At 44.6% G+C, this 25,017-nt stretch overlaps 1 protein-coding gene across 6 annotated transcripts in view; it reads right to left on the reverse strand.

Annotated features, from left to right (window-relative positions):
• GDPD5 (glycerophosphodiester phosphodiesterase domain containing 5) overlaps positions 1 to 25,017 on the reverse strand; it is a 177,930-nt gene that overhangs the window by 43,028 nt on the left and 109,885 nt on the right. For all 6 annotated transcript variants that reach the window (XM_074860524.1, XM_074860527.1, XM_074860525.1 and 3 more), the window contains 3 exons: positions 10,183 to 10,286; positions 3,112 to 3,205; positions 2,411 to 2,470 (listed from right to left, as the gene is read on the reverse strand). In XM_074860524.1, the coding sequence (XP_074716625.1) occupies positions 2,411 to 2,470; positions 3,112 to 3,205; positions 10,183 to 10,286 (258 nt within the window). The remainder of the gene's footprint in view (positions 1 to 2,410; positions 2,471 to 3,111; positions 3,206 to 10,182; positions 10,287 to 25,017) is intronic.

Below are 25,017 nucleotides of genomic sequence, written 5' to 3' on the forward strand. Positions count from 1 at the left end.
AGTTTTAAAGACTAAAATCTGGGCTGTCTATCAAAAAAAATAATTCAACATCCTCCGCCTCTCCGTCTGGTATCTCAATCTCTGGTGTTCCGCATGCCTGATGGATTCAAAGGATGCTGCTGCTCTATTCCTCTATCTCACGTACTGTCTAAATCTAAAAATTTGTGTGAAAGACTTGGAGAGAAAAGTCCAACTGATACATAGCAATGAACTGATCATCTAGGATGCACAGGGTATCTTGACTGATTTCAGATTTACTTAATACCCAAGACAAGCAAATAAAAAACCCATATTCCCAACATTTACAGAAATCACTTTTGTACATAATGACATGATTTCTCTTTCTAGTTTAGCCTCAGTTCCCACCTGCTGTTCCTCTCCTAGATGCCCACAGACTTGCCAACAGCACAAGAGGAGTCCATAGGACAGCAGTGACTTACCCTGAGCCTCCAATTTTTCAAGGAACATGAACAAAGCACATGGGGCAGCAGAAGAGGCCAAGTGATCCAGCTGCCCCAGCTTGAAGAGGATCTCTGAGCCAAGAGGTTGCATTCAAACCACCTGCTAACCTTAACAAAGCCATTTCTGCACATCCAAGGAAGGATGGGCTTTGCTTGCCTAAAAGACACCCTCCCAGTGACCTATAGTGACAAGCTACACTATTTCAAGAGACTTCCTTATTAAGGACTCTGAACTAATAGAGGACAAAGCAATGCATGTAGACAACTGCCCTTTGACATTGGGCCTTGCACGCAGTAGTCATTCTGCTGTCCCATCCTATGGTGAGACCTCTGGGCTGCCTGCCAGAGTGTAACACCAGCACACAACAAGGATTGAATCGCCTTTTCATCCATTTTATACCCCCCCCCCCCCCCAAATCTCAACTTCAAATTCAGCAGCAACTGAAGACTTTGTCAACTAGATTTCTTCAGTGCAGCCCTAATTCCCCTTGATGTCACTGCCCTGTGCAGCACAGAGGTGTCAGGACACAAGCGTATCTCCATTCCACCATGTCCTCCTCCCATCAGCTCCAATTTATTGCTTATGCATCTCCAACTTGACTTACAATCCTCAGCTCTTTTTGCAGGATTATGGGAGAAAATTGGATGGAATCGTGCGGTTTGCACATACCAGCCTTTCCCAGATGCTTTAATCTATACTTGAAGGTAATTCAGCACAGTTGCAGAGAATAATATTAACTTATTCCAGTCTCTTATCACAACCTCCTTATAAAGTTGAGGGAGGGGTAGGGAAGGGAAGAGAGGGAGCAATACATCTGAGTTGTAATGAAAGGTGGACTTTTTTGGAAGAAGGAAAGGAAGGGTGGGTTTCTGTAGGCAAGAACTAACTGATCTCCACCAACACATTCCTCTTCTGGACTTACTCATCCAAACCCACCAGCCACCTGGAGCATGTCTGAAAAATACCATTTCCCCAATGAAGAAACATATGTTAGACTTAAGAATCAACAATTTATTTTCCAGCAGTAGTCAGACAGTCCCTGCCCCCTCATTGCATTGCATCCCCTCCTCCCGAGGAAGCATAGTTTTTATCATTTCTAGGAGTAAAAAAAAAAAAAAAAAAAATTTAAAAAAGAGTGTGGGGACGTCTGTGCTCTCCCCATCCTGAGGGGTGGTACATCTGTTCAGGCTCTGATCCTGCAAGACCTTGTCACATGCAGAGCAACCAATTTCAGGAGGAGCTGTGTATCAGCAGATTCAGGACTGGTCCCTTAATTACCTATTAGCAGATTGCCAATTACAATTGAATCCTGCCAAGCCATTTTCTTTGGCACTGTCTCTCCCTGCAGCTTGCCACATACTCTTCCTATCCCCTTCTGCGCTCTGAACACCAGATCTGCATCTTTTCTTGTATTTCACAGCAATTTTTCAAACTGCTTTACATACAAATCAGGACATCCTTGGGTTCCAGCAAACCACAACCTGCACTTTGCACCCCCCCAGTTTTAACACCTACATCTTCTCCCGAGGCTTTTCCAGTCAGCTCCTCCAAGCACATCCTGAATGGCTTCACATCTGCTCAGCCCCTCCTCCCGGGCTGGGTTCAGCACAGAAAGGAGCACCAGAGAGCTTCATAACGGAGTACCACACTGAGACGAGGCTAAACTCGGGCTGCTTTAATGACCCGGTGTTTCTCAGTCTCCAGAAGTGGGCCTTTTGTCAAAAGACACCCCAAAGCATTTCACCAAAGTCTTCGTCCCCAGGCTTTGGCTGCCTCTACTGTGCAATTTGCTCAGTCCTCTAAGATGAGGACACATGCACCACAGACATCTACAATTTATGCTCTTCCCAAAAAGCCCATGACAGCGAGTGCCACATACACCACCTGCTCCTTAGAGTCCTGTTTTATTGATATCTTGCTCACTTCCAAGCTGAGAAAAGCCATTTACCTTGTGAAGCCAGTGCAGATTCATTTGCTGTCCCACAGCTATGTGACATAGTGCTAGTATCTGGGAGGAAGAAATCAAAGAGTCAGACACAGGCACATCACAACCTTGTAAGTGTTTGAACATGCAGAAACACACCACCATCCAAAAAGATAACCAAACAGGCCAGGGCACAAATCAGGGCTGACATGAGGATGGTCCAACAGGCACCACCTAGCTCAGTTGTACAAACAGATCCTCGCCAGAGCCAAGGATGTGGAGGGAAAGGCTTTGACCTCTAAGAGGCAGGGAGTTGAGAGTCTGTCCATGGCCCAGGACTGCAGGAAGCAGTGCCGACGTGGGGCCAGGTACCAGCATGCTACCTGAATGGACACCAACTTGAAAGTCTCAGCACCCTGGGATGGAGGGGAAACAACTTGCACTTGTGACTAGCAGATACACCAAAGTGGAAGCTGGGCCATACTAAGCAGAACAAGAGCTGTATTTCAACTCAGGCCAAGTGCATCAGGGTCTGTCTTTGCTCTTGATCATCTGAGGTCAAAAACCATGCATTTTTCACTTTCCATTTATTTTAGACAAGGCTGAAAGAGGGAGAGACGAATCACCTCTAAAAGGAAAATTGCTCAAGTCGTAGGTGGACTGCAAAGTTCATGCCCTAAACCAAACGCACAAACCTCTAGGAAATGGCGTTTTATTCTACTCACCAATAACACTGTAATGTATGTAAAGCCAGCAGCAGTTGTTACAAGTATTGGAATGGACCAGTCACTCCAATAACCCATTCGGTTATATAAGAACCTGAAAGATAAGAGTGAAGTACAGATTAAGAAGAGATTCAACACCACAGCAACTTCACTGAGATTAGACAAAACTTTAGAAAATGGGTCTTTCTGTTCCCACTGTACAGACAAGAGATAGGCAGCTAAAAGCACAAGTCAAACAAAACTGTGTTTGTGCATTGATCCCTCATGGGAAATTAATTCTGCAAAGAGGAATTGGACAATTATGTCTAACAGCAACAACATTACATTGGGAGAAAAAAATATCATACAGGACCAGGGCTTGAGTTTCCTGAAAAAATATTCCCCACAAACAAGAGAAAAGTATCCCCAGATGTGGTGGTGTTTGTCTAAACAATAGATCCAGTGTTGTCCCACATGTGCATAGTCTAATAATTACAGTATAGAGATAGCATCAAGGACAGAAAATGACTGTTGTTGTGCATAGCTGTGCTATATCATACAATCATAGACTGGTTTGGGTTGGAAGGGACCTTAAAGATCATCTAGTTCCACCCCCCTGTCATGGGCAGGGCCACCTTTTCCACTAGCCCAGGTTGCCCAAAGCCCCGTCCAACCTGGCCTTGAACCCTTCCAGGGAGGGGGCAGCCACAGCTTCTCTGGGCAACCTGTGCCAGGGCCTCACCACTCTCATAGTGAAGAATTTCTTCCTTAAATGTAAATATATCCTATATATTCAAGGCGCAAACTCTTTACAGAGGGACAAGGCGATGGAAGAAATTGCATCTTCTGTATCTATCGGAGATGGTGTCTCTTATTCCAGTGGGCTGTAGAGAAGATCCAATCCTGCAAGAATGAAGACTGTCAGGAATTGGGCTCAGGACTTCCCAAAATGGGTCTCTGGCTGGCTATAGGAACTGCATTCTTTTGACCATCTCATCTTCAACTAACTGAAGGGTTGGATCTGCTCAGCCCAAAAGATGCCTGGAGGAGTTTTTTGATCAGTGGGTTTCCTTCTCCTGCTCCTTCCATTTACCTTAAAGCTCTAAGAGATGGGCCGTTCAAAGGCTCTGTGATCCAACCTTGGCAAGAGGCAGTAGCAATGACCTGATGCTCTGGAGGATCAGAGCTAGGACTGAAACAGGGTTAGAGTAGTACTGAGGTATAGATGACATCCTACAGGTACATATCCAAAGCGTATACCTCCAAAACAGCTTGTTTGGTTCCTCTAGGCCACCACTCACCAGTGAATTTCCCAGTTTCTCTGCACACATGCAGAACAGTTGCCACCTCGTCAAGACTTAGCAGCACAAAAGCACAGAAGCCAAATATTTTTCCTATAGTCACAGCGCTGCTCTAGGAACAGAGAAACACATGTTCATGCCCTCCCTTAGCTTTTGGGCTTGCAGTGCTCTTCCCCCACTACCTCTCCAACCAACAGGCAAAGAGGTAGGCTCCATCCTCTTGCTGAAGCTGATTTTTGTTCCCGCCTCTATTCATCCAGGTATCCTCCCCACTCTCAGTTATCAAGCTTTCCAAGTCTGTATTTCCGAAGGCAGATTCAGCTCAGCATCCTGCCTCATCACTTTCACAAAGCCAATGGGCAATGAAAACTTTATGAACAGGAGCACTAGGCAAAGCAGACTTATTCACAGCAGCAGCACTGTCCCTTGTGCCTAAACATTGGGTCTCAAATGTCAAATTTACATTTAAATAGGAATATACTTCCCAGTGAAACTGTCCTAGAGTTGGACAAGAGTTATTAAAGTTGGGTTAAGAAGCACTAAAGCACATTACAGCAAAGCCACAGCAAGACACAAAGTAGACTCAGTCAACTATTTTCCCTGGCCAGAAATACAGAAGGGCACCCAAGCCCCACCACACCGGGAGAGGGGCAACCAAATCCCAGAACCTTTCTTGCAACTCCTGAGAGTTCAAGCCTGATCTGGATTAAAACTTTTTCCAGTGAATTTTCAGAAAAAAACATCACTAGGTTGACTTGGATTGAGTCTAACTATCTCCATGCAAATCCTCTAGTACAGCAAGGACAAGGTGGTTATGGGGTGGGTGATGCAGCAGGACTGCTCACAGATGCCCAGCAGAAACACGAGCCCTGGAGCAGTGCCTGGCTGCTGTGATCTCCTGTGCACCTCAACACAAGGACTGCATGAAGCCCATCCTGACTTGCTAATCTCAGGACTGAGTCCTGCTGAAGAGGAGCAACCAGGTTCAGAACACACCTGAGTGGAGACTCCAGATCTCACTGTATTAAAGGATCCCAGAACACAGTAGAAGTTGGGCTTTCCCAACATCTGACAATGTGGTGCTCAGGTTGAATGGTCCCACTAGCCTTCCTCAACTCTACTCATCAGCTCATTCAATGAACTGGCCAAGGTAAACACCCAGTGTTTCTACTGGGTTTTTGGTTACAACAGACATAAATGCTGCATGCAAGCAGGTCAAAGACTCAACCTCTTCCCCACCACTCGAATCCAGCATCATTTGTCAGCCACAAACTCTGGTCTGGCAACTGCCCCATCTATTCCATCCAGGAGAAAAGCTCCCACTTAGAATCTGGAGAGCAAATCTCTGGTCTCAAACAAACATGACCCATGTCCAGGTACTGCTTAAGGATTCAAAGACCCATAACAGAAGGGATATGGAGGGATTCAGACATGCTGTTAGTAAAAAAAGAGGGAAGAAAGAAAAGAGGGCTCCTCTGAAGTCTTTGCTTATGCCACCACCAAGAGCTTTCTTAGCTCAGCTTCAGTACACATAAGTTTTTGCTCTGATGTCCCTTCAAGTGGCCCCCTGATAGTGTCAGGTCTTCACCTGGTGTGCAAATAACTGTTTTAAAATGCTGTTTCCATGGTAGTTATGAACCAGATGAGCCTTCTCCACAACTAAGAAAAAATTTGCTACAGACTTGCATTTATAGTCCTGCTCCAGAGGGAACACAGCCAGGTTCACAAATTACAGCATTTCCCACATCCTTCATTAACCAATGGTGAGCTTTCTGTTGCGGTACATAACTTGCAGACTGGAGATCTGAAGTATAATGCAATTAAGTGTAGACACAAAAAGGGAAATGCCTGAAGCAATAAATTAAAAAAATATTTACTTAAATTTAAGAGGCACAAAGCCCTTTCACTGACAAGGACCTCACTGCATATTCAGTCTCACAGTAAAAGGTTAAAAGCCTGCAGCAATACATGCTGGGCCATAATTTTTCCTTGTCTTTCTAAAGCCTGTTTCAATTCCAGAATAGTCCCTTAAGCCTTTACAAGTTTAAAGGCCAAAACCCCACCTTTATGTAGTTAAACCCTATCACTGCCACAATTTAATTAGGTCAGTGTGGTTTTACACAGATAGGCGAATCCCCTGTTGGAGCCCAAACTTGCTACCTGAACTGCAGGTAGCATTTGCTATGCTCATCTGTAGGTTTCTGCTTACCTCTGAAGCCACCTCTGGTAGCTGCTCAGTATCATTTAGCAAAGCTCTGCACATCTGGGTTAAGAAACTAAGAACATCGTAAAGAATTCAGGTTCTAAGTACCATTTTGGCCAAAAGAACAAAGAGAAGGATTGCAGTGCATTGTAAAGACTTCTTATTCTAGTTGAAACTACATCAGCATGCTAATAACCTTGCCAAGAAGGACCTGGGGCTACAGAGGACTTGAGGTTGAGTGAGCCAACGCGGCACCACCGCTGTAAGTCAAACTGTGGCATTAAGAGAGTGTTGCCAGCAGATCGAGGGAAGTCGCTCTCCCCCTTCTGCTCCACACTGGTGAGGTTGCACCAGCACCACAGTGCCCTGATTTGGGCCTCCGTTCAAGGAGGATGTGTAAGGGGTCCAATGCAGAACTACCAAACCAAGATGGTGAGGTACCTGGGGAACAGGGTTTACTAGGAAAGCTTGAGGAAGCTGGGCTTATTCAGTCTCAGAGATGAGTCTATGAGATGATCTAACTGCTGCCTATGCTGTCTGACACAGTTATGAAGATGAGGAAATCAAACTCTTCAAGAGGGACAGACACTGTCACAAAGGGAAATGGCCCTCAGAGGTTTGGGTTGGAAAGTCTTCTCTCAGAGCATGGTGCAATGCTGGAACAAGTCCCAGAGACAGGGGGAAGTCTTCATCCTTGGGGTTGTCAACCTGGTTTACCGCTGGCAATAGTCCTCCTCCGAGGGGCTGGTTGGGCAGATGCTTCCAGTCTTCACCTGCTGTGGTAGAACAGGTCAAAGTAGTTCAGTGTGGTCGGCTACATGTGACTTGAGGAAGAAGACTTCACAAGCATGAGCTTTGGAGGGTGGGAGCAAGCTCAGCAGCTCATCACACCAATGTGACCACAATTCTTTGTCCCAGTTCCTCCAGGGAGGCCCTGCCAGTAGCTTGGTGCACTAAGGTCCTGTGCCAAGACAGTGTTTGCCCCAAAGAGTCCTTCCTCTAGTCTGAGAGAGGTCATGGCTTGCACATATATCAGTGGAGCAGAGAGGGAGGCAACAGGAACAAGTATCAAAGAAATATTGTCCACCAAAGGTAGCAGCCTTACGACTCCGCCAAGGTAGCCACCTGAAATATTTTTTATCTTTAGGGGAAAGCTGTCACCTCCAGGATCTACCCAAGACTCCCCCCAGGCATCTCCTGGTATCTTCTGACTCTGCTTTAGGGACCTGAGATCTCAGGTAGCAGGCCCACACTCCAAGGCAGTTACCAGAGATATTGTTTCTCTTTTGGTGAAAGCTCTCACCTCCAGGATCCACCCAGAGCTACTCCCAGGCATCTCCTAGTCTCTTCTGACCTTCGTTTTAGGGACATGAGATCCTGGGTAGCAGTCCTAGACTCCTCCAAGGAAGATACCTGAGATGTGTTTTCTCCTGTAAAGGAAGATTTTTGCTCCAGGATCCACCCGAGACTCCTCCCAAGCATGTCCTGGAGTCTTTTGACTTCTGCTTTAGGGAGGCCTAATCCTGGGTAGCAGCCCCAGACTCCCAATATTGCCCTCCCAACAGTGCCCAGAAGTAATAGCCACTAAGGAACAGCAAAAATGGGGTTTTCTAAGAGACAGGACCCCACTGTATCTTGTCAGCAACAGGCTCACAGCCCCGTTGGGACCAAAATGATGGTTTCATCTCCTTTCCACCTCATCTGGCTGAAAACTGTTCTCTTTTAATGGAGCCCACGCATCTGCGCTGCGAGGGAAGAGAGCCAGGTTCGGCCTGAACGGACCCAGTGGAAATTGTTTCCTCTCTGCCTGGAACCGGCATGGCTGTAATTAAAGCCTCACCCCATGTTATCATCCTCCCTTCCAGGCTTTCCGCAGCATTTCAGGCTGTTTTCCAGAAACCCTGCCGTTCTCCTCAACCTCTAGTGCCAGTGCATGGAGCAGGGATCTAATTGGGGTTACAGCACATACAAAGCACTGACCCATTTTCAGCGCTGAATGGCAGCGCTTGAACAGATGTAGCCCTGTTATTTTGCATCCAGAGAGCCTCTTCCACAACTGTTGTGCACAACAGGGCTTGCTTTTCCAGTGCTGTCAATCCAGAAGCACTTCTAGCACCCTGGGCACACTGGGTTGCATGGCAGGGGAAGGGGCTTTGATCTGCAGGTGACACTTGTGAGCTTTTTAAAGCATCCAGAGCAGACCTGCACATTTCCTCCCATTCCTGTATGAATATTCGAGAACCCAAAGTGTTGCAGGACTGCAGCTGCAATGCCATTCACAGCATTTCCAGGGCTTTGCCTCATCTCTCCATGATTATTTTTTTTAGCCCTTTCTCAACTTTGAGTTAAGACAGATTTGGCTTTGCACTGGAGCAGACTAGGAGTACTCACATCCTTTACTGAAGGTATATACTGAAAAAAAGAGGAGTTCCAAAATACCTTTAAAAAGATACCTTTTTCATGCTAATATTATAAACAAGAAACAATGGTTATGGTTTGGGTTCTCAGAGCATGGGTCTGAGCAAAGAGAAAAACCACACTCCTGGGAGGAGACAGTTCACGACATGAAGTTAGTAAACACTCTCCCTCACACAACCTCAGCATCTAAAGCAGGTGATTTGAGGGATCAACTACCCACTGCATTTTAAAATACAGTTCACATATTATCTCTGACAAGAAGATGATGTCAAAGCAGTTTGGTTAGAAGAGAGCCCAAGGTACTGTCAAAATGTTTTAAGATTCTGCTGATAGTAAAAGGCAGAATAATTTCCAGCACTGGCAGGAGCTGGCAACACCCCAAACTCCCCAGCACATCCCACTGGAAAGCTTGTTTTCAACTCCTTTCAACTTTGCAAAGTTTTCCACACCCATGTCTGCTTCAGGCTGATTTTTTGTCATTTATATTCTGTGGAACGTTGCAGCCAAATTGCTCAGCCACTTCCAACACCAGCCAACCATAGAAACAAACAAACAAAACACAACCAGAAAGCTTCTACATGATCTCAGCACCATCTTTGTTTTCTCATGCTGTTCACCAGGGAACACACCTACCCCAAGCTCCATTACAGCCATGCAATGGAGATGTGAGGACACATTACATCTATCAGTGAAGACAGTCTCTTTAACAAAGTAACAAGCGATAGGACAAGAGGGAATGGCCTCAAGCTGCGCCAGGGCAGGGTCAGACTGGCTCTTAGGAAGTATTTCTTTGCAGAAGGGGTTGTTGGGCGTTGGAATGGGCTGCCCAGGGCAGTGGGGGAGTCCCCATCCCTGGAGGGGTTGAAGAGTCGCATTGACATAACACTTAGGGATATGGTGGAGTTGGGAACAGTCAGTGTGAGGTTAATGGTTGGACTGGAGGATCTTCAAGGTCTTTTCCAACCTCGATGATTCTGTGATTCTGTGACAGACAGAAGCAGCTCTCCTTCAGTCTTCACCTCCCACCTTGTTTCCCCTCTACTATCATTAGCAAGTCCATCTGAAGGACCCAAATGCATCCAACCCAGCATCAAACAGCTCTTAGAGGTGTATGATGGCAGTCAAATTTGGTAACGGTTTGCCCCTCCACAACGGGAAAGCTCTACTCACCAGTTGATTTCATTGTAGTCATTGTGAACTTCCCACCAGAAGTAAAACCAGATCAGGGTCAGGAAGAAGGACGAGGTGAGGATGAGGAACCAGAGACGCTCCCACTGCAGATGGAAAGACAAGTCAGCGTTAATACCATCGCATTCCAGGACCAGTGCCTCATCCTGTCCCACATCTCATCTAGAAGCTGCTGAGATTGGATGAAGCAGACATTTCCAAGGGCAGATTTCAGACCTTTCTCCCCTGGGGGAGGTGGGAGATGCAACCCTGGTCCCCAGCTCTGAGCAGAGGGGTCATTTATGTAGATCCACCTTGTGTAGGGCTGGGACAGCATTTCTCCAGCTCTCAAGGGATGTGGGATGAGGAAGCATTTCTGGTTACAGAGCTGAGTTTTTGTTTGGTTGGAGGTTTTGGGGGTTTTGTTGGTGGGTTGTTTTGGGTGGGTTTTTTTTTTTTAAGTTTTTTTGAGACGATTGTTTAATTAACTTTTCCATTCACATGCAAGAGATGCAACTTGGCATCTTACTCTCCCATGGGTTCAACCTAAATGACTGAGTAGTAATCACACAGCAAAGACTACACAGCAGGTTAGGGATGATACTACTACACAGACATATGAGCGCTTACTCCTTCCCCCAGGGCACTCAGATCCTGCCGAGCCAAACCACCCATCCGCAACATTTATTCCCACCACCACCACACATGAAAATGTTTTGCAAATAATATGGCAAGAGGAGAGACCACACCAGCATCGGATGAAAGAGTTTTGATGAATGTTTCAAATAATATCCCCCGCCCCCCCCAAAAAAAAATCCTTAAAACATCTGTTCAGTGCCCTGCTCCAATAGTATGGGTAAAATCCTAAACCACAAGGACATCCATGAAGAGAACAGTGTGGCAAGAAAACTGTCCCTAATCAGCACCATTTCCACATGCTCCTTGTTGGTTTTACTCTGCAGGCATTAAATAATCCACACGTTTCCATTTCATCCAGTCTGTTTGGAACAAAATACTGAAATAAATCCTTTATGGAAAATATTCAAATGAATCCTCTCTTCACAGAATGACCAAGAAGGGATGAAAATTAAAAAAGTGTATGAGCAACTCTACTACTATAATTTCCTTCTAGACGCTGAGCACAACATTAATCTCCTTTGAAAATGCCCTTTTCTCTAGTGAACTGTCTCATGGCTTTTCAATTATGCAAAATAACATAACAATATAAACACTGTTTTGGTGATGAAAGAAACACTACTATTCTTTGCCTTCCCTTTCCATCTTAAGGGCTGAAGCTATTTACTTAACTGTGTATTGATTATTTTCCATCATGCATCACCCTGGATACCAATCTTGTGATACAGTTATTCCTTGTATGCTCCATCTTATTAAAAGTGCCAAAAAAAAGCAATAAAAAGGGTTGGAATTATTTAATTTTTGCTGTGCCAAAAATTATGTTTTCTGCTAGACATTCCCAGTTCTTGGCTGGGGTTATGGTTAAAACATTTTTTTCAACTCAGCTTCCATCAAACCCCTGTAGCAGCAGGTACCTAAGTCCCATGAGGGGTTTTGTGTTCCAGATAAATGGGGCAAAAGGGACCAGAAAGAGGTACAAAGGGATTTCTGCAGTGCAACTACTGAGTATATTCAAAACCACATGGCAAAACTGCTCTGCCATGAGTTTAGAGACTATAATGTCTCCACTTCATGCACATATCTGCACCTACATGCACAGGGGAGCTCCTGGAGGGAAAGCACTGAGGCTGGAATGGGGGTTTTCCCCCAAAACACCCCACCTTTGGTAGAAGGATGCCAGCCACAGCATCTATGTCAGCTCCGTAGCCAACACCAGCCTTCCCCAGTCCCAAACGCAGCAGCAAGGCCACAACATCTCTCCACGATGAACCTCCTCCACACCAACCACTGCTGCACAACCAAGCCAACACTTTCCATCCAAGAGGTTTCAGATTAAAATCCACCCACGGAACATCTGGGTTATATAAACACCCAAACCAAAACCCACTCACACCTTCACTCCATCCCACCAAAATTCCCCCAGAGGAAGCGATTGCTAACCCTTTCAGAAGACTATGACTATTTTCTTCTGGCTGCCTTCCAGTCTGCAGATCTCCAAGCTTTCAAACCTCACTTTCCCTATCGTTTCCTGGTCTTTTTCCTCTCCATTTGGGTCTAACATCTTCTTGCACCTATCAGCAACACTGCTGAATCCGTTAACTGGACAGGTTCTTGCAAGGCAAGTGAGGTTTAAAGTATCTCAAGTGCTGAGGACCAACATTGCTACAAAAAAAAAAATAACACTCCAGCTCTTTAAAGGTCATTATGGGATAAGCTTGGCCAGTATTTATGCACTGGATGACACTGATTTGATAAGCAGGCCAATGAAAAAGTTTCAAAACACGCTTGGGTGCTTTTCTTATTTTTTTTTTCCCTCATTTACATGCAAGTAGCATAGCTTGTGTCAAGCTCTCCAAAAGCTATTTTTGGTTTGTCCTTGATGGTGCGCTTGCCAGGTAGATTTGCCTGGCTGATTTTGTGAAACCCCAAATTCTTCAAGGGTTGAGATAGTCCAGTGAGTTCTGGGTGGGTTTTCAGAAGAAAAAGGAACATCTTCCCAGCACCACTGATGCTATTCAGCACAAACTGAACGAGAACCTGAACCTAGATGAATCTGACCTACGTGCACAACATATTGGATTTAGCCTGGGTCCCGTACAACCTCCTTCCAACAGTCCCTCATCAGAAGAGCTTTACAGGTCCCTACTTTTCAAGCTCCTGCATGCTTTAAAGCAAGGTGAAATCTGCAACATGCAACAGCTTCGAGCCTCTACTGCCAAAAATAAAGATTTAAAATCATTTCATCCTGATCACTCAATCACAGCCACAAGTAGGTGGAGGAAACAGTGCCACTTCACCTACAGAAACTCAGGCAGAACCACTAGATAGTTTGAAGGTGCTTGAAAAAACATCCATATTTTCAGCTCCATGAGATTTTATAAGAATGTCAGCACTGACATTTTTGGCAGTTGTTCTAGAACACCTTCTCCTCCCCTCTTCCCTTTCAGTTTCTCTCTCTTCACACTGGGATAAGACAGACATGCTCACTAGTTACCAATTACATGCACTAAGCTTAAACATGCTCAGCTTGTCATGCTCCGTCTTGTCCCGCAAATGAACTTGACCAAACACATTTGCATTAGCACCTTCATTCCTATCAGGATCCATTTTGGATGTAGCTCACCATTTTGTCCTGCTTTCTGTACTCTGGTTCACATCACTAAAGGGCTTTGGGTGAAACTCAACCACAAGATGCACTCCAGGAGTGAACCCAATGCACCTCAACTACCAATGGGCGCTCAGTCCACAAGACCAGATTAGAGCTAGCCCTAAGTGACCACACCACCACTTCCAAAATGTTTGGACCATGGATGTCAGGATCTCAGCACCAACCACCTCCTTCCACAAACCTCTTCTCTTGGGCCACACTACTCGTTAATACAGACATAGCCATGATGTCTTCCAGAATGGAACAGAACAGTATTAACCTTGTTATACCAATATTTAATTTTAAAGGAAAGCAATAAATGAAGAGTCACCTTTTTCCTCCAGTTAAATGACCAGACAGGACACATATCATGCGCTCAGTTAACCTCAAAAAAACCCACCTGCAATATGGAGGAAGTCTTTGCAGAGGACACCCACTGAGATGGTCACAGCCCAAAGAAGGATGGAGAAACTATCAACTAAAATAAGAAAACTGACTTTGAAGTGAGAATATTAAAAAGAGTCAGGCACAGGTTGAAGATTTTGCACTGCAGAAGCACTTTCAAAAGCGGGCATCTTACACATGTCACTGTGCTTGTGATCTCAGGCCTACTGTGGGGCCACTTCTAGCAATGGGAATAAGATTTCTTACTCCAAGAGTATCTAGACATAGTCAGAAGAGCCCCAAAAGGAAATGAAAACTGAGACATGTTACCACGTTGCAGTTGGTTAGTGATTTTTAAAATTTGTTTACATCACAGAATCCTTAAAAAAACCAAAAAAATCTTCTCTTCATCCACATTTTCCACCACTTTTGTGCATCTCTAATCCCAACCCTATGTCAGGTGGGAGCATAACCAACTCCAAAGTAAGGGACAATGGCAAAAAAAGAAATTAAAGCAATTTGCCACGGAAAGAGCCAGTTTGTGATTCAACTGTGAAATTAGCTCAATGTGTTTCACCTGCACTTGTGCTGCAAGTTTTAATCTTACTTGCTTGAAACAGCCCTGAAATTCATAGTGCAGAAGCAATTTTCCAATCTGGGGATTCATTTTGGTTAACTGAAGTCTTCACCAGCCTCTTTTGCTGCAAATCCCCAACCCAGATGGTCTCAGCATTATTTACCACCTGGCACCGGTGGCACAGGAAAGCAGAGATGCTCAGAAAGATAATTTTATTTCCTGTAAGATCTGTAGGAGATATTACGAAGTTCATCTACATACACACTCCCACCTACCCCTCCTACAAGGACTATTTCAATTTAGTCAAACTTGCTATATTAGAAGCGATGAGATTTCTCACCATTTCTACATTCTAGCTGATCACACATGCACTGGAAGACATCTCTTAGTGTGATACCATTTGTAAACCAAAGAAATTCTTCAACCAACAAATCCATGCTTTTTAAAAAGTTTCTTTAGAGAAGGTTCCCTGGCTGTCACTAGGAAAGTGATCCTCTGCCAAAACTAGCCACATCCAGAGCTAACGCACATTTGTCTCCCACAGTTACTCCCTGCTGAATTACAGGGTCAATACAACTCAACGCTGTGCCGTTGTAGAGAAGCCAGAACCATACCAATTTGAAAATTTACTTGAACCTTTAACAAGCCTTTAGATCACCAATTTCACCATCATCTTCCCAAAGACGAGATCAGCACAGCATCAGAATCTAAATAGAGTGTGATTTAGACTTAGAACAGAGAAGGAACATTCATCTTAAGATCTTAATGTCAAGATTGCCTATGGTGAGACTCCAGTGATCAGAAGTGACTATCACTGCATTTACATGTGCCTTTCTTCCTGAGGTTTAAATATTTTTATAATTAAGCTGGGTCTATCAGAAAGCATGTCCCAGGCTCTGACTGGGGCATACGGGCAAAGCAGAGGGGTACAACATGTGAGACAACATTAAATTGCTTATTTACCACCACATGTATTCCTAAAGATCACTGAAATGCTGTGCAATGAGCTAAGCTGCCCCCCTCGCTCTTTCTTTGCACCCAGCTAGAGGAGGAGAAGGCAGCTGCATTTTCAGAAGGGACAGTACACTCTTAGCTCAAGACCTGCTCCATTAAAGCCAAGAAAAGCTGGATCTAGATCCAGCTGATTTGCTGGCAGCCTATGGATGAAGCAGAGCATAAACATTTTGCTTCACTGAAGCTGCTGGAGTCACCCCAGTTGACACCAGTCCTGAAACGCCCTTCTTCACCTGCGGTGGTTGCTGGAGACCTCTGTCAGCTCATCCCAAGTGAGCAGCAGGATTTGCATCCTTGAGATGCACCTACATCTCCTCGCCTTGGGATAAAACTGCAGCAACCCCTCTAAAGCAAACCCCCCACCTCCAGCATCCTCTCTGGCACCCAGAAGTAACAAAGCATTTCAAAATGAACTGGAAAGTGAGAAGCCTGCTTTGAACTGTGAATGGGTAAGAGGAAATGCCAGTGTTGGATGGATTAAGGCTCCATTCCTACACGAATTAGCTCATTGCAAACAACAGCCCAATCAATCAATCAATGTGGGCGAAGCTGGGTCCCTTCCAACTTGTGCATCCCTAGAAGCTTTCTGGTGAAGGAAGTCAAATGCCGCTGCTAGCTTGCCCCAGTTTATACCAGTATAGCTAATTATGGCAGCTCACAGATGGAAACAGACTTTTTTACAGTCCCCCTTTTGATTCACATCCAACTGTGAGGATTGCACCAGTGCTCACATCAAACCCTATGTGGCAGTAGGCCCCCAAAGCTGTCACAGAGCAGCTGAAACCACAGCAAGCAAGATTTCACCTAAAGGGCCTTAAATATAGAGGTGAGGTTGTGGTTGCTTGGAAGTGAGAAGAGGCACAAAGATTTCTTTCCCTGATCAAAAGATAGTCTCTTTAAAAGACTAAAAGCCAGAAAACATTAACAACTTTACATTAAGCCACCACTGAAACCAGATGAAAACTTCTTCCCCAAAACAGCAGGTTGCTAAGTCAGAAAATTATGGTACCCCACTTGTGCTCATCTTTCTCACAACACCCCATGAAAACCTTTCACAGAGAGCATAAGGGGGATTAAAAGGCAGCAAGAATGAACCTGCATCCACAATTCAAGTGAGTTGACTCTACAGGTGCCTTGGTCTTTTAACAGCATTTAATAAAACAGAAGACAGTTCTTTGACAGAGGGGCTCAAACAGCAAAATGAAAAAAAAAAAGGGGGGAAAACTAAAGTATTGTTTCCCTTCAGAGTTAAAACTCCCTTAGCCTGGAGGGCCTCAAATCAAGAAAGATAACTATCATTTACAAAAAGAAGCCAAAAACCCAAAACCACAGAGCAAGGGAAAAAAAAAAAAGCACCCTTCACCACAGACCACTATGTAAAGACTCAACCTTCATCTGAAGAGCAAAGACAGGAAAGACAGGCAGCACTTGCTACCGGCCGGAAAAACAGCATGACAGCAGGGAGGCTGAAGGGCAGCAAAAAGGATCAGATGAGCCCACTAAAATCAATAGAAAAATGTCAACTCACTTCCCTGCACTCTGGCTTTGAACCAAGAATCTTTTATTGCTAGATTCATTATTTCAGGAAAGTGGATAAACTGAGTTCCCTTTCAATTCTGCATTCCTCTTGGCTGTTAATTTATATTTCACACTGCACCAGGAAATCACTCGTCATTAAATGTTATTGGCAGAGCAGACTCCCCCCTTGCCTCATTGCTACTTCAAGCAGAACCAAGGTTTACTCTGCCAAAACTGTTCAGAGATCCCCTTCCTCTGTTTAAATATGTATTTTTTCAAACAACTTCTTAAAATAGTTGGCTTTCCAAATCCAAAAAACTGAGTGCTCTATGGTCCCATGTTTGGAAAAAAATCAGTGCAAACCACAGCCATAAAAACATCTGACTCACTTCTCCACATTAACACTGAGCTATAACAAACGTGGTGCAGAGTAATCCAACCTAACAAGTTAAAATTATTTTTCCATTTCACCTGCCGATAGGATCTGTGTTCTGGTCAGAGGTTTCTGTGATCAGAGACATTAAGCCTGTTTTAATGTAACCAGCTACTGAAAAAACATGGAAGGAAGTCACTCCACGCTGAAAAAATAGCGAGTGTATTTATCTATAGCTACCCTGGACAAGAATTATTATCTATGCATATGCAAGGCTATAGCGGTTTCCGTGTACAGTCAACCAGAGGTTTGTTCCAAACAAAGGTTTTGATTAAATGATCTAAATTTGCTCTGGAGGAAGCTGGCCCTCTTTGGTGGCTATATAAAGAGCCTCTGAAACCATCTCACTTTCAACACCTACGACTAGATGGCGTGAATATCTCCCCACCATCCAACCCATAGGTCTCTCTTTCTGCCAACATTAATAGAAATGTTCCACCTCCAGTCCCCATGACCGGAGAGGATTTTCATGAGAACTTTGTGTACAAGGAGGGCTGAACTGTCTCAATTTTCAGTCTGCTCCCTCCAGCATCTCTGCAAGTACAACCATTCGAGCCAGGACTATGGTGTGCCATGTGAGGTGGAAGATGTGCCTGCTGGAGAGCCTCTCCCAGCATAGCTTGCACTCCCCAGCTAGAAACAGAAGAACAGAGGGACAGACTGGTTTCTGGAATTGCCAGTCATCCAACATGAAGGAGGCTCTTGTTCAAATCAAAGTGCCTCCGGGAAGTCATGGCTTTCAGTCTTCATGGCAGGCCCTACCCATTCTCTGTCTCCTGAACACAATAAACCTCCTGTTCATTCATTAAAAATAATTAAATAAGTAAATAAAAATCAAACTAGAGAGGAAGAAGCTTTTTGACAATGTCTCCCCCCTGCCTTTCCATTTTTTGTCAGAAAAATTCCAGTTGTGAAAGACAGAAGCCTTTTATAAGAAATATAATATTTTTAAAGTAACTTCTTGCTGAAGGGCCTCTTAGCTTGAGGCTGGAATTTCTGGTCAGAGGAAACTGGAGAGAGACTGAGCCCGCCCCGAACCTGGCAGCACATCGGTCAGGACACACATAAGCAGATAGAGAACAACAGCACGTGGATCTGACCACACATACACACACAAAAAAATAAATCAAGCATGGGCATCTTTCTCCAGTTCCATGCAGCCGGTCATGTTACTGGAACAACTGCAGCTGCAAATTGGGCAACATGGAAAAAAATCAAAGGGGAAAACCCAGAGGTCTGGAGGGGTGATGTGACATGCTGAGGATAGGGGCAAGTAACAGGGACAGACCTCAGCCTTCTGAATGCCAGCCTGCTATCATAACCCTGGCCACCAACCTCATTTGCTTTTTATTTGTACGCAACTCAATCTTGAGTCCATGCTCTGCTGGCTTCAGTCTTCTCCCCATCACAGGTCACATCTATAGTTGGACAAAACCATCCTACATCACTTCTGCCCTGCCAGCACTCGGGTCTCTGGACAACAGCTATTTTAGATTGCTTGGTTGATTTAATACACCCTGGCCAGATTTGCTTACAATTCTAAGGATATCATCCTGTCCTGGTTTAACCAGGATAGGGTTAAGTTTCCCCAGCAGTGGGGGGGAGCTCTAGCGGGGTTATTCAGATACCATGCCGAGGTCACATCCTGGCAGGTCACATTTTCCTGGCGCGGAGCGCGGTGCACTCGTGGTTTTGTACATCGTGCTTCAAACTGCTGTATTTGGTAGCTATTTTGCTCTGTTCATTGCTATCACTATTACTGTTATTGTTATTGTTGTTGTTGGTTGTGTTGCTATTGCATTATTGTATTAAACCTTTCCTTATTTCAGTCTTGGGGCTTTGTATTTCACTCCCTTTGTGGGGGAGGGGTAGTGGCCGCGTGGTCTCAGACCCCGGCGGGGGCTAAACCACCACACATCCAGGAGAAAATCTGGGCTACTGAATTTTGTTAGAAGTACATCAAAACCACTAGAGCAAGCAATAACTTCAAACAAGTTATATTAGTACCTCCATAGCTCCACACAGATCAGATGTCCAGATGCCCACTGGCTTCCCTTAGGCTATGGTAAAGTCTCCCTGAATCCCTCATCTGTTCTTGGCCCCAGCACTATACAGCTAAACACTCCTTCTCCCATCACTCCTTTTAAATTGAAGCCTTCACACCAGAAGCAAGCACCTACCAGTTTAAATGCAGAGCTTTCGTAAGAGCTAAGCTACAGGAACCAAAGCAGCTAAGCAACCTGCGGATGAATCTCATCTCCCTCTCCCCCACCAGAAGATATTTATCATTTTCCCATAAGACACTGTAAATCTCTGTGCTGAAGGCTTTATGCTCAGACAGCAGAGACACCCAGTACAGCCAGGCCCTCAAACTTGCAAATGCAGCAAGACAGAAAAGGTATTTTATCTTCCTGCAGCGCACACCATCCCTGCGTACCCAAATATCCACGAGCTCAGGCACCTGCCTTTAGCAAATGAATGGATTTCGTTGAAGGATCAAGGCCACACAGCCCTAAATAACTGCTCTCTACTTCAAGAGCAAATACAAGAGCTGGACTCAAATTGGAGCACCACCATTACTCAAGTGTGTTTTCAGGTCGTTTAAATTCACTCCCGGATACAATGAAGAGTTTACTAATGAGCCTTCACTACACTATTTTCTGACATTTTCAAGAATCAATTTCCTGCAGGCATTTATCAGTATTAACTTAGAGCGGAAAGGAGGCAAGCTAACATTTATCCAGTGAATACAAAAGAAAAATCGACAGCATGATTCTTCATTTCCGGATTACCCAATTGGACCTCATTCGAACAAACAAAAGAAAGTCTTCTTCAAGCAAGTTATTAAATCATCTCTGAAGATGAAAGATGACTACATCTCCCAGCTGTGCCCATTAGAAACGGGAACTGAGGATAAACAAGAACAAATATCAGCTGGAGCATTTTGTCAATGTGCACAATACTTCAGTTCCTACAGTGAAGTTACACAATTTCATTAATAACTCATGGTATGCGAATGCATAATCCTTAAAACAGCAACTTGTGTACTATAAATGTGAACAGTTTTCCATCCCAGTAGATTCTGAGCTCATTAGCTCTGATCACAGTGTCAAAGATCAAATGCAGATCCCAATAAACATTTAAAGATAAAATAACTGAGGCCGCAAGGGGCCTCTGGCAGGCTCTGCTCTGAACTCCCACTCAAAGCAAGGCCAGCTCAGGTCAGGTTGCTCAGGGCAATGTCCCAGCAAGGTATGAATGTCTCCAAGGAAGGAAATTCCCACCCTGCTCTGGGTCCTGCTCCAGGGTTTGACCACCCTTATGGGGAGAAACACTCCTACTGTCTAACTGGAATTTCCCTTGGTGCAGTTTGTGTCCATCGCCTCTTGCCAAGAGCCATCATCTTCTCTACAGCTCTTTAGATAGTTGCAGAAAGCAATAAGATCACCCCTTCCCTTTTCCTGTTGCACAACCCCAGCTCTCAGCCTCTCCTCATATGCCCCAGGCTCCAGTTCCAACCAGTCTGGTGGCTCCACTGGCCTTGCTTCTGTCTAACTGCCTGCCTTGGTTTTAGGGACCCCCAAAACCAGACTTAGTACTCAGATGTGATCTCTCAAGTGTCAGAGAGGAAAACCTACATCCCTCCTGCTGCTGGCTGCACTGCCACTATTACAGCCCAGGATGCAATCAGCTTTCACTGCCAAAAGTACATCCAATAGCTGAATCTCATATTGCAGAGGGATATAACAAAGGGAAAGTACCTTGCACTCCAAGGATTTGAGGCATTTAAGTGAGCAAATCGATATACTTTACTCGTAGATGTTGACCTACCAGACCTTACGAACATTGGGAACAGAATCAAGGCGCCTAGGCTTCAATTCCCTCACCTTAAAGGGGCTGCAGAGGGATCAGGCTTTCATCTCTGTTGGATTTAAGATTCTTGAACTCAAGAGAGAGCAGGCAGCAGTCTGCAGGACTCCACAGTGCACAGTCAGCTCTCGCAGTACTTTGTAACCTGTCCAAAGGCTTCATCTAACGTCTCTCCATCTAACAACCAAGAGCACGAACATCTGGTGCAAAACGCCACTTGAACACATTCTCCAGCTCTTGCTTTTTACTCTTCATCCTCAACTTTCTCTCTTTTCCCCATCTTTCCTTAGTACCCTCTCCAGGCAGGAGACAGACTGATTAGAAGGATGCATCTGTCAACATAACTAATTTGAGCCAGCCTGGCCACTTCATAAACACTGCAAAGGTTTTAGCTGATTCACTACTCCTAGGCAACACGCTGTGGTCTTTAATAAGAGGCATCTGCCAATAAATAAATTTTAAACAAGGAAGACAATAGGTCTGAAGGAGAAAAAATATTCCTGCCATTCCGGCTGCTGAGGCTTCAATGGCTAACCAGATGCTTCCTGAAGTAAGTCATTGCACATCTCAGACATATCTTATTTGATTATTGAAAGACTAGGCTAATAACTCTCTGCACACCTTGTTAGAGAAGGCCATGAATGAGATTTCTGAGTTGTGACATGCTCCATTTACAATTCAATTTAGCAGGTCAAAGAAAGTGGCAGAGAACATATTATTGAAATATGTGTTCCTGCTGGGGCTGCCATAATTGAGCTGTAGATCAGCAGATGCAACAAAGAGAGCCAAATCTCTAAAAATAACATTATCACACTTTGTAAAGCACCTCAGCTCCCAGCCTCCAAAAACACAACCAGAAAGCATAGTCAGGCAGGACTGCTAATTCCCTCCAGGCTTCAGGGCTTGCAGCCTTGCAAAGCTGAGGAGCAATCAGGCAGTTTTGCTTGCCCAGGTAGCAAGCAAAGGGATAAAGGTATCCAAACTAAGGGATAACTAATACTTGCCTGCCTTTTCTTTCCCCCACACTCTGCCATTACAGAGGACCCGTTTCTCTCTAAGTGTACTTCACTGAACAGAGATAACATCTATCTGTATCCCAGCAGCTGTAGTTATCACAAAAAATGCTGGCAGCTCTTGATGGTGCTGTGACAAATTCCTGCATTCCAGAGATGGTGCACAGCTGGAGCCAGGGCTGTTTCTGGCTATTAGTGGCCCCAGGGGACTTCCTGCAGCAATAGTGTCTTGGACCAGCTCTCCCTCCTGCAATTATATCCTCCCTCTTTCATTCAGCGCAGAGGTAAAACAAAAATCCCTTAGGGAGCCTCCAATTCATGAGAAAACAGGACAGAGTGATAGGGGTTCCCCAGTCTATCCCCCCGCAGCATGATTTACTCTACTTTCACAGCTCCTGACAATGTGTTTTAAATCGACTGGATCTTTCCCAAACAGCATAACCAGTGATACCCAGTGCTCCTGGCCATACTAATGGAAGGATTCAAATATTACAAACCTATCACTGATGCTAATGATGCACTACTGCTTTTCTCTTTACCAAACACTTCGCTTGTTTGGAGATTGAGGGGAGGCAGCTATCTTTCCTAGTTTAAATAGGTCCACCTCTTTCAGTCTCTACTGAGGTTCATCTAAAAAAAAAATTACAAAATACAGCCCATTGTTCTTGCACAGACCAACCAGATTAGGTCCAAAGCCTTGCCTGAAGTGGAGCACCTCGCTGGGCACAGCATCCCTGCTGAGCTCTCATCAGCATCAAGCAGCAGGAAGACTGCATCCTCGATGCCTCCTGAGGATATAATTCCTGCTAACACATCTCAGTCGCATGATAGTCCTTTTCACAGGCACATGATGTTGTTGACTTGCATTCAGTTTATAGCTCACTTTAATTAAAGCACCAACATCCTGAGGCAATGGGTTTTAAGAATAAAAATAGGTTTAATAAAAAAAGAACTATGTAAGTTAACTAAGAGAGGCAATGAAGGCTATTAAATGTAATGGCCTCAATACCACCCCTTACTCAAGAAATCTCAGAAAAACCGATTACCAGAAGGATTGTTTTGTGCACATCCTGGGGGTTTTGGAAGGTCTTTCCCTAGCTGTCTGCTTCTGGCCCCAATGAGAAATTGGACATTGGGCTAGATGAGTCTTATACCAGGCCTAGGAGAGGTTGTAGTCATTAAAAACCCCAGACATCTTCAGCAAAGCTGTGGCCCAACCACCCTGCATCTCAACAGATCACTCACATCAGAGGAAAAAGCTCTGCATTAGCCTTTGCTGATCCTATTTCTGTCCTGGCCCCAGACTGCTTTTGCCGTTTGTCCAGCTCAGTCTAATCCCAGGCTCCGACATGACTCCAGCCCTTTCCTCTTCGGTGTTTACAAGTTTAATAAGCACGGCTTTCATTAGGAAGAACAGCGGATAGGATAAATACTGAACATTTATCCCTATTTAAAGAGAATTACTGTATTGCAGGAGCATTTACAGGGATTCTGCTGTAAAATGCTCTGGTTCAGAGCAAATAGTCCTATCCCAAATAGTCTGATGCAGATGTCAAATAGATTCAAGGGCAAAGGACAGGACTGGGAGAAGAAACAGCCAGTAAGCTCATTTCTTGGACAATTTCTTCCCCTTGCTGCATCTTACTCTTGGCAGCAAATGTCTGCAAACCAAACACTAAACATGCTACTTTGTCATGGTGCTTGGCACAAAAAAAACCCAAAAACCCCCCAAAAAACAACCCAAGGATTTCTTTGCTGGTTGAAAGGGTGAGAGCATCATCAGCCAGTGCTGGAAGACGAAAACCTGACAATAAGCGAGGCAATGGGTGCCATTCTTGATATTAATATGAGATCTTCCACCTTCCCTCAAAAGGAAAGACATTTAACTTGAAAGGAGGAGTCAAGAGATGCACAGAAAGCAGGACCAGATGTTCACAGAATGACCAGGAAGCTCACCTTGGCAGTGGCAGTCTGAAAGGACTCCTGTATCACTGCCCGGATTAGACTGTTTGGGTCTAGGAAAATCCTGTTTAGCTCCCTGCTTCATATGAACAACAGATACAAACACGTTGTACCTCCAGACAAGATGACAGGCTATGCATGTGACATTTGCCATCCCCAAAGCCAAACTTGTAAACAACAGCAAGGAAAGCTATAAAAGAGTAGATATATAAATGCTTGTGTTATTCAGAAATCACTGTCCGGAAGGCACAAAAATGATGATGACATTAAGCAAAAGTTATTGGCTAATAAAAGCTGCCGCAAAGAAGGTGAAGATCTGCCTTATGCAAGGTCCCCTTTCCACCTTCCAGCAGCTCTGACAAATCACACGTCACTATTGCTGTAATTGAGCATTTTCTGTGATGTTTACAACTCTGACATAGCAAAATCAAATTATGTAACAACTCTGCCACACTTGCCTAGAGGGAAGCCATGAGACTCCCCTGCAGCTATTTCCTTTCAATATCCACCACCATGAATAAAATGCAAGCAGCCAACGTGAAGGCTAAAGAAGTTGTTCCCATCTTGTTTTAAACGGGAGCAAGAGCCAGATTGCTCTATACATGTGTTGAAAAAGGCATTGCAACTGCTTTGTTTCCTGGTGCTTTCCGCTGGCACGCCAGTACACAAATTGTTCGAATCCCAAAATAATGGTACTGGGACAATTAAACTTATCTTTCTTCTCTTCATTTACCATGTGACGGTCTGCAGCAAAAGCACAAAGACACACAATGAGCAGGGGACA

The sequence above is a fragment of the Strix uralensis genome, chromosome 2 (genome assembly GCF_047716275.1).
Source record: "Strix uralensis isolate ZFMK-TIS-50842 chromosome 2, bStrUra1, whole genome shotgun sequence".
NCBI lineage: Eukaryota > Metazoa > Chordata > Aves > Strigiformes > Strigidae > Strix > Strix uralensis.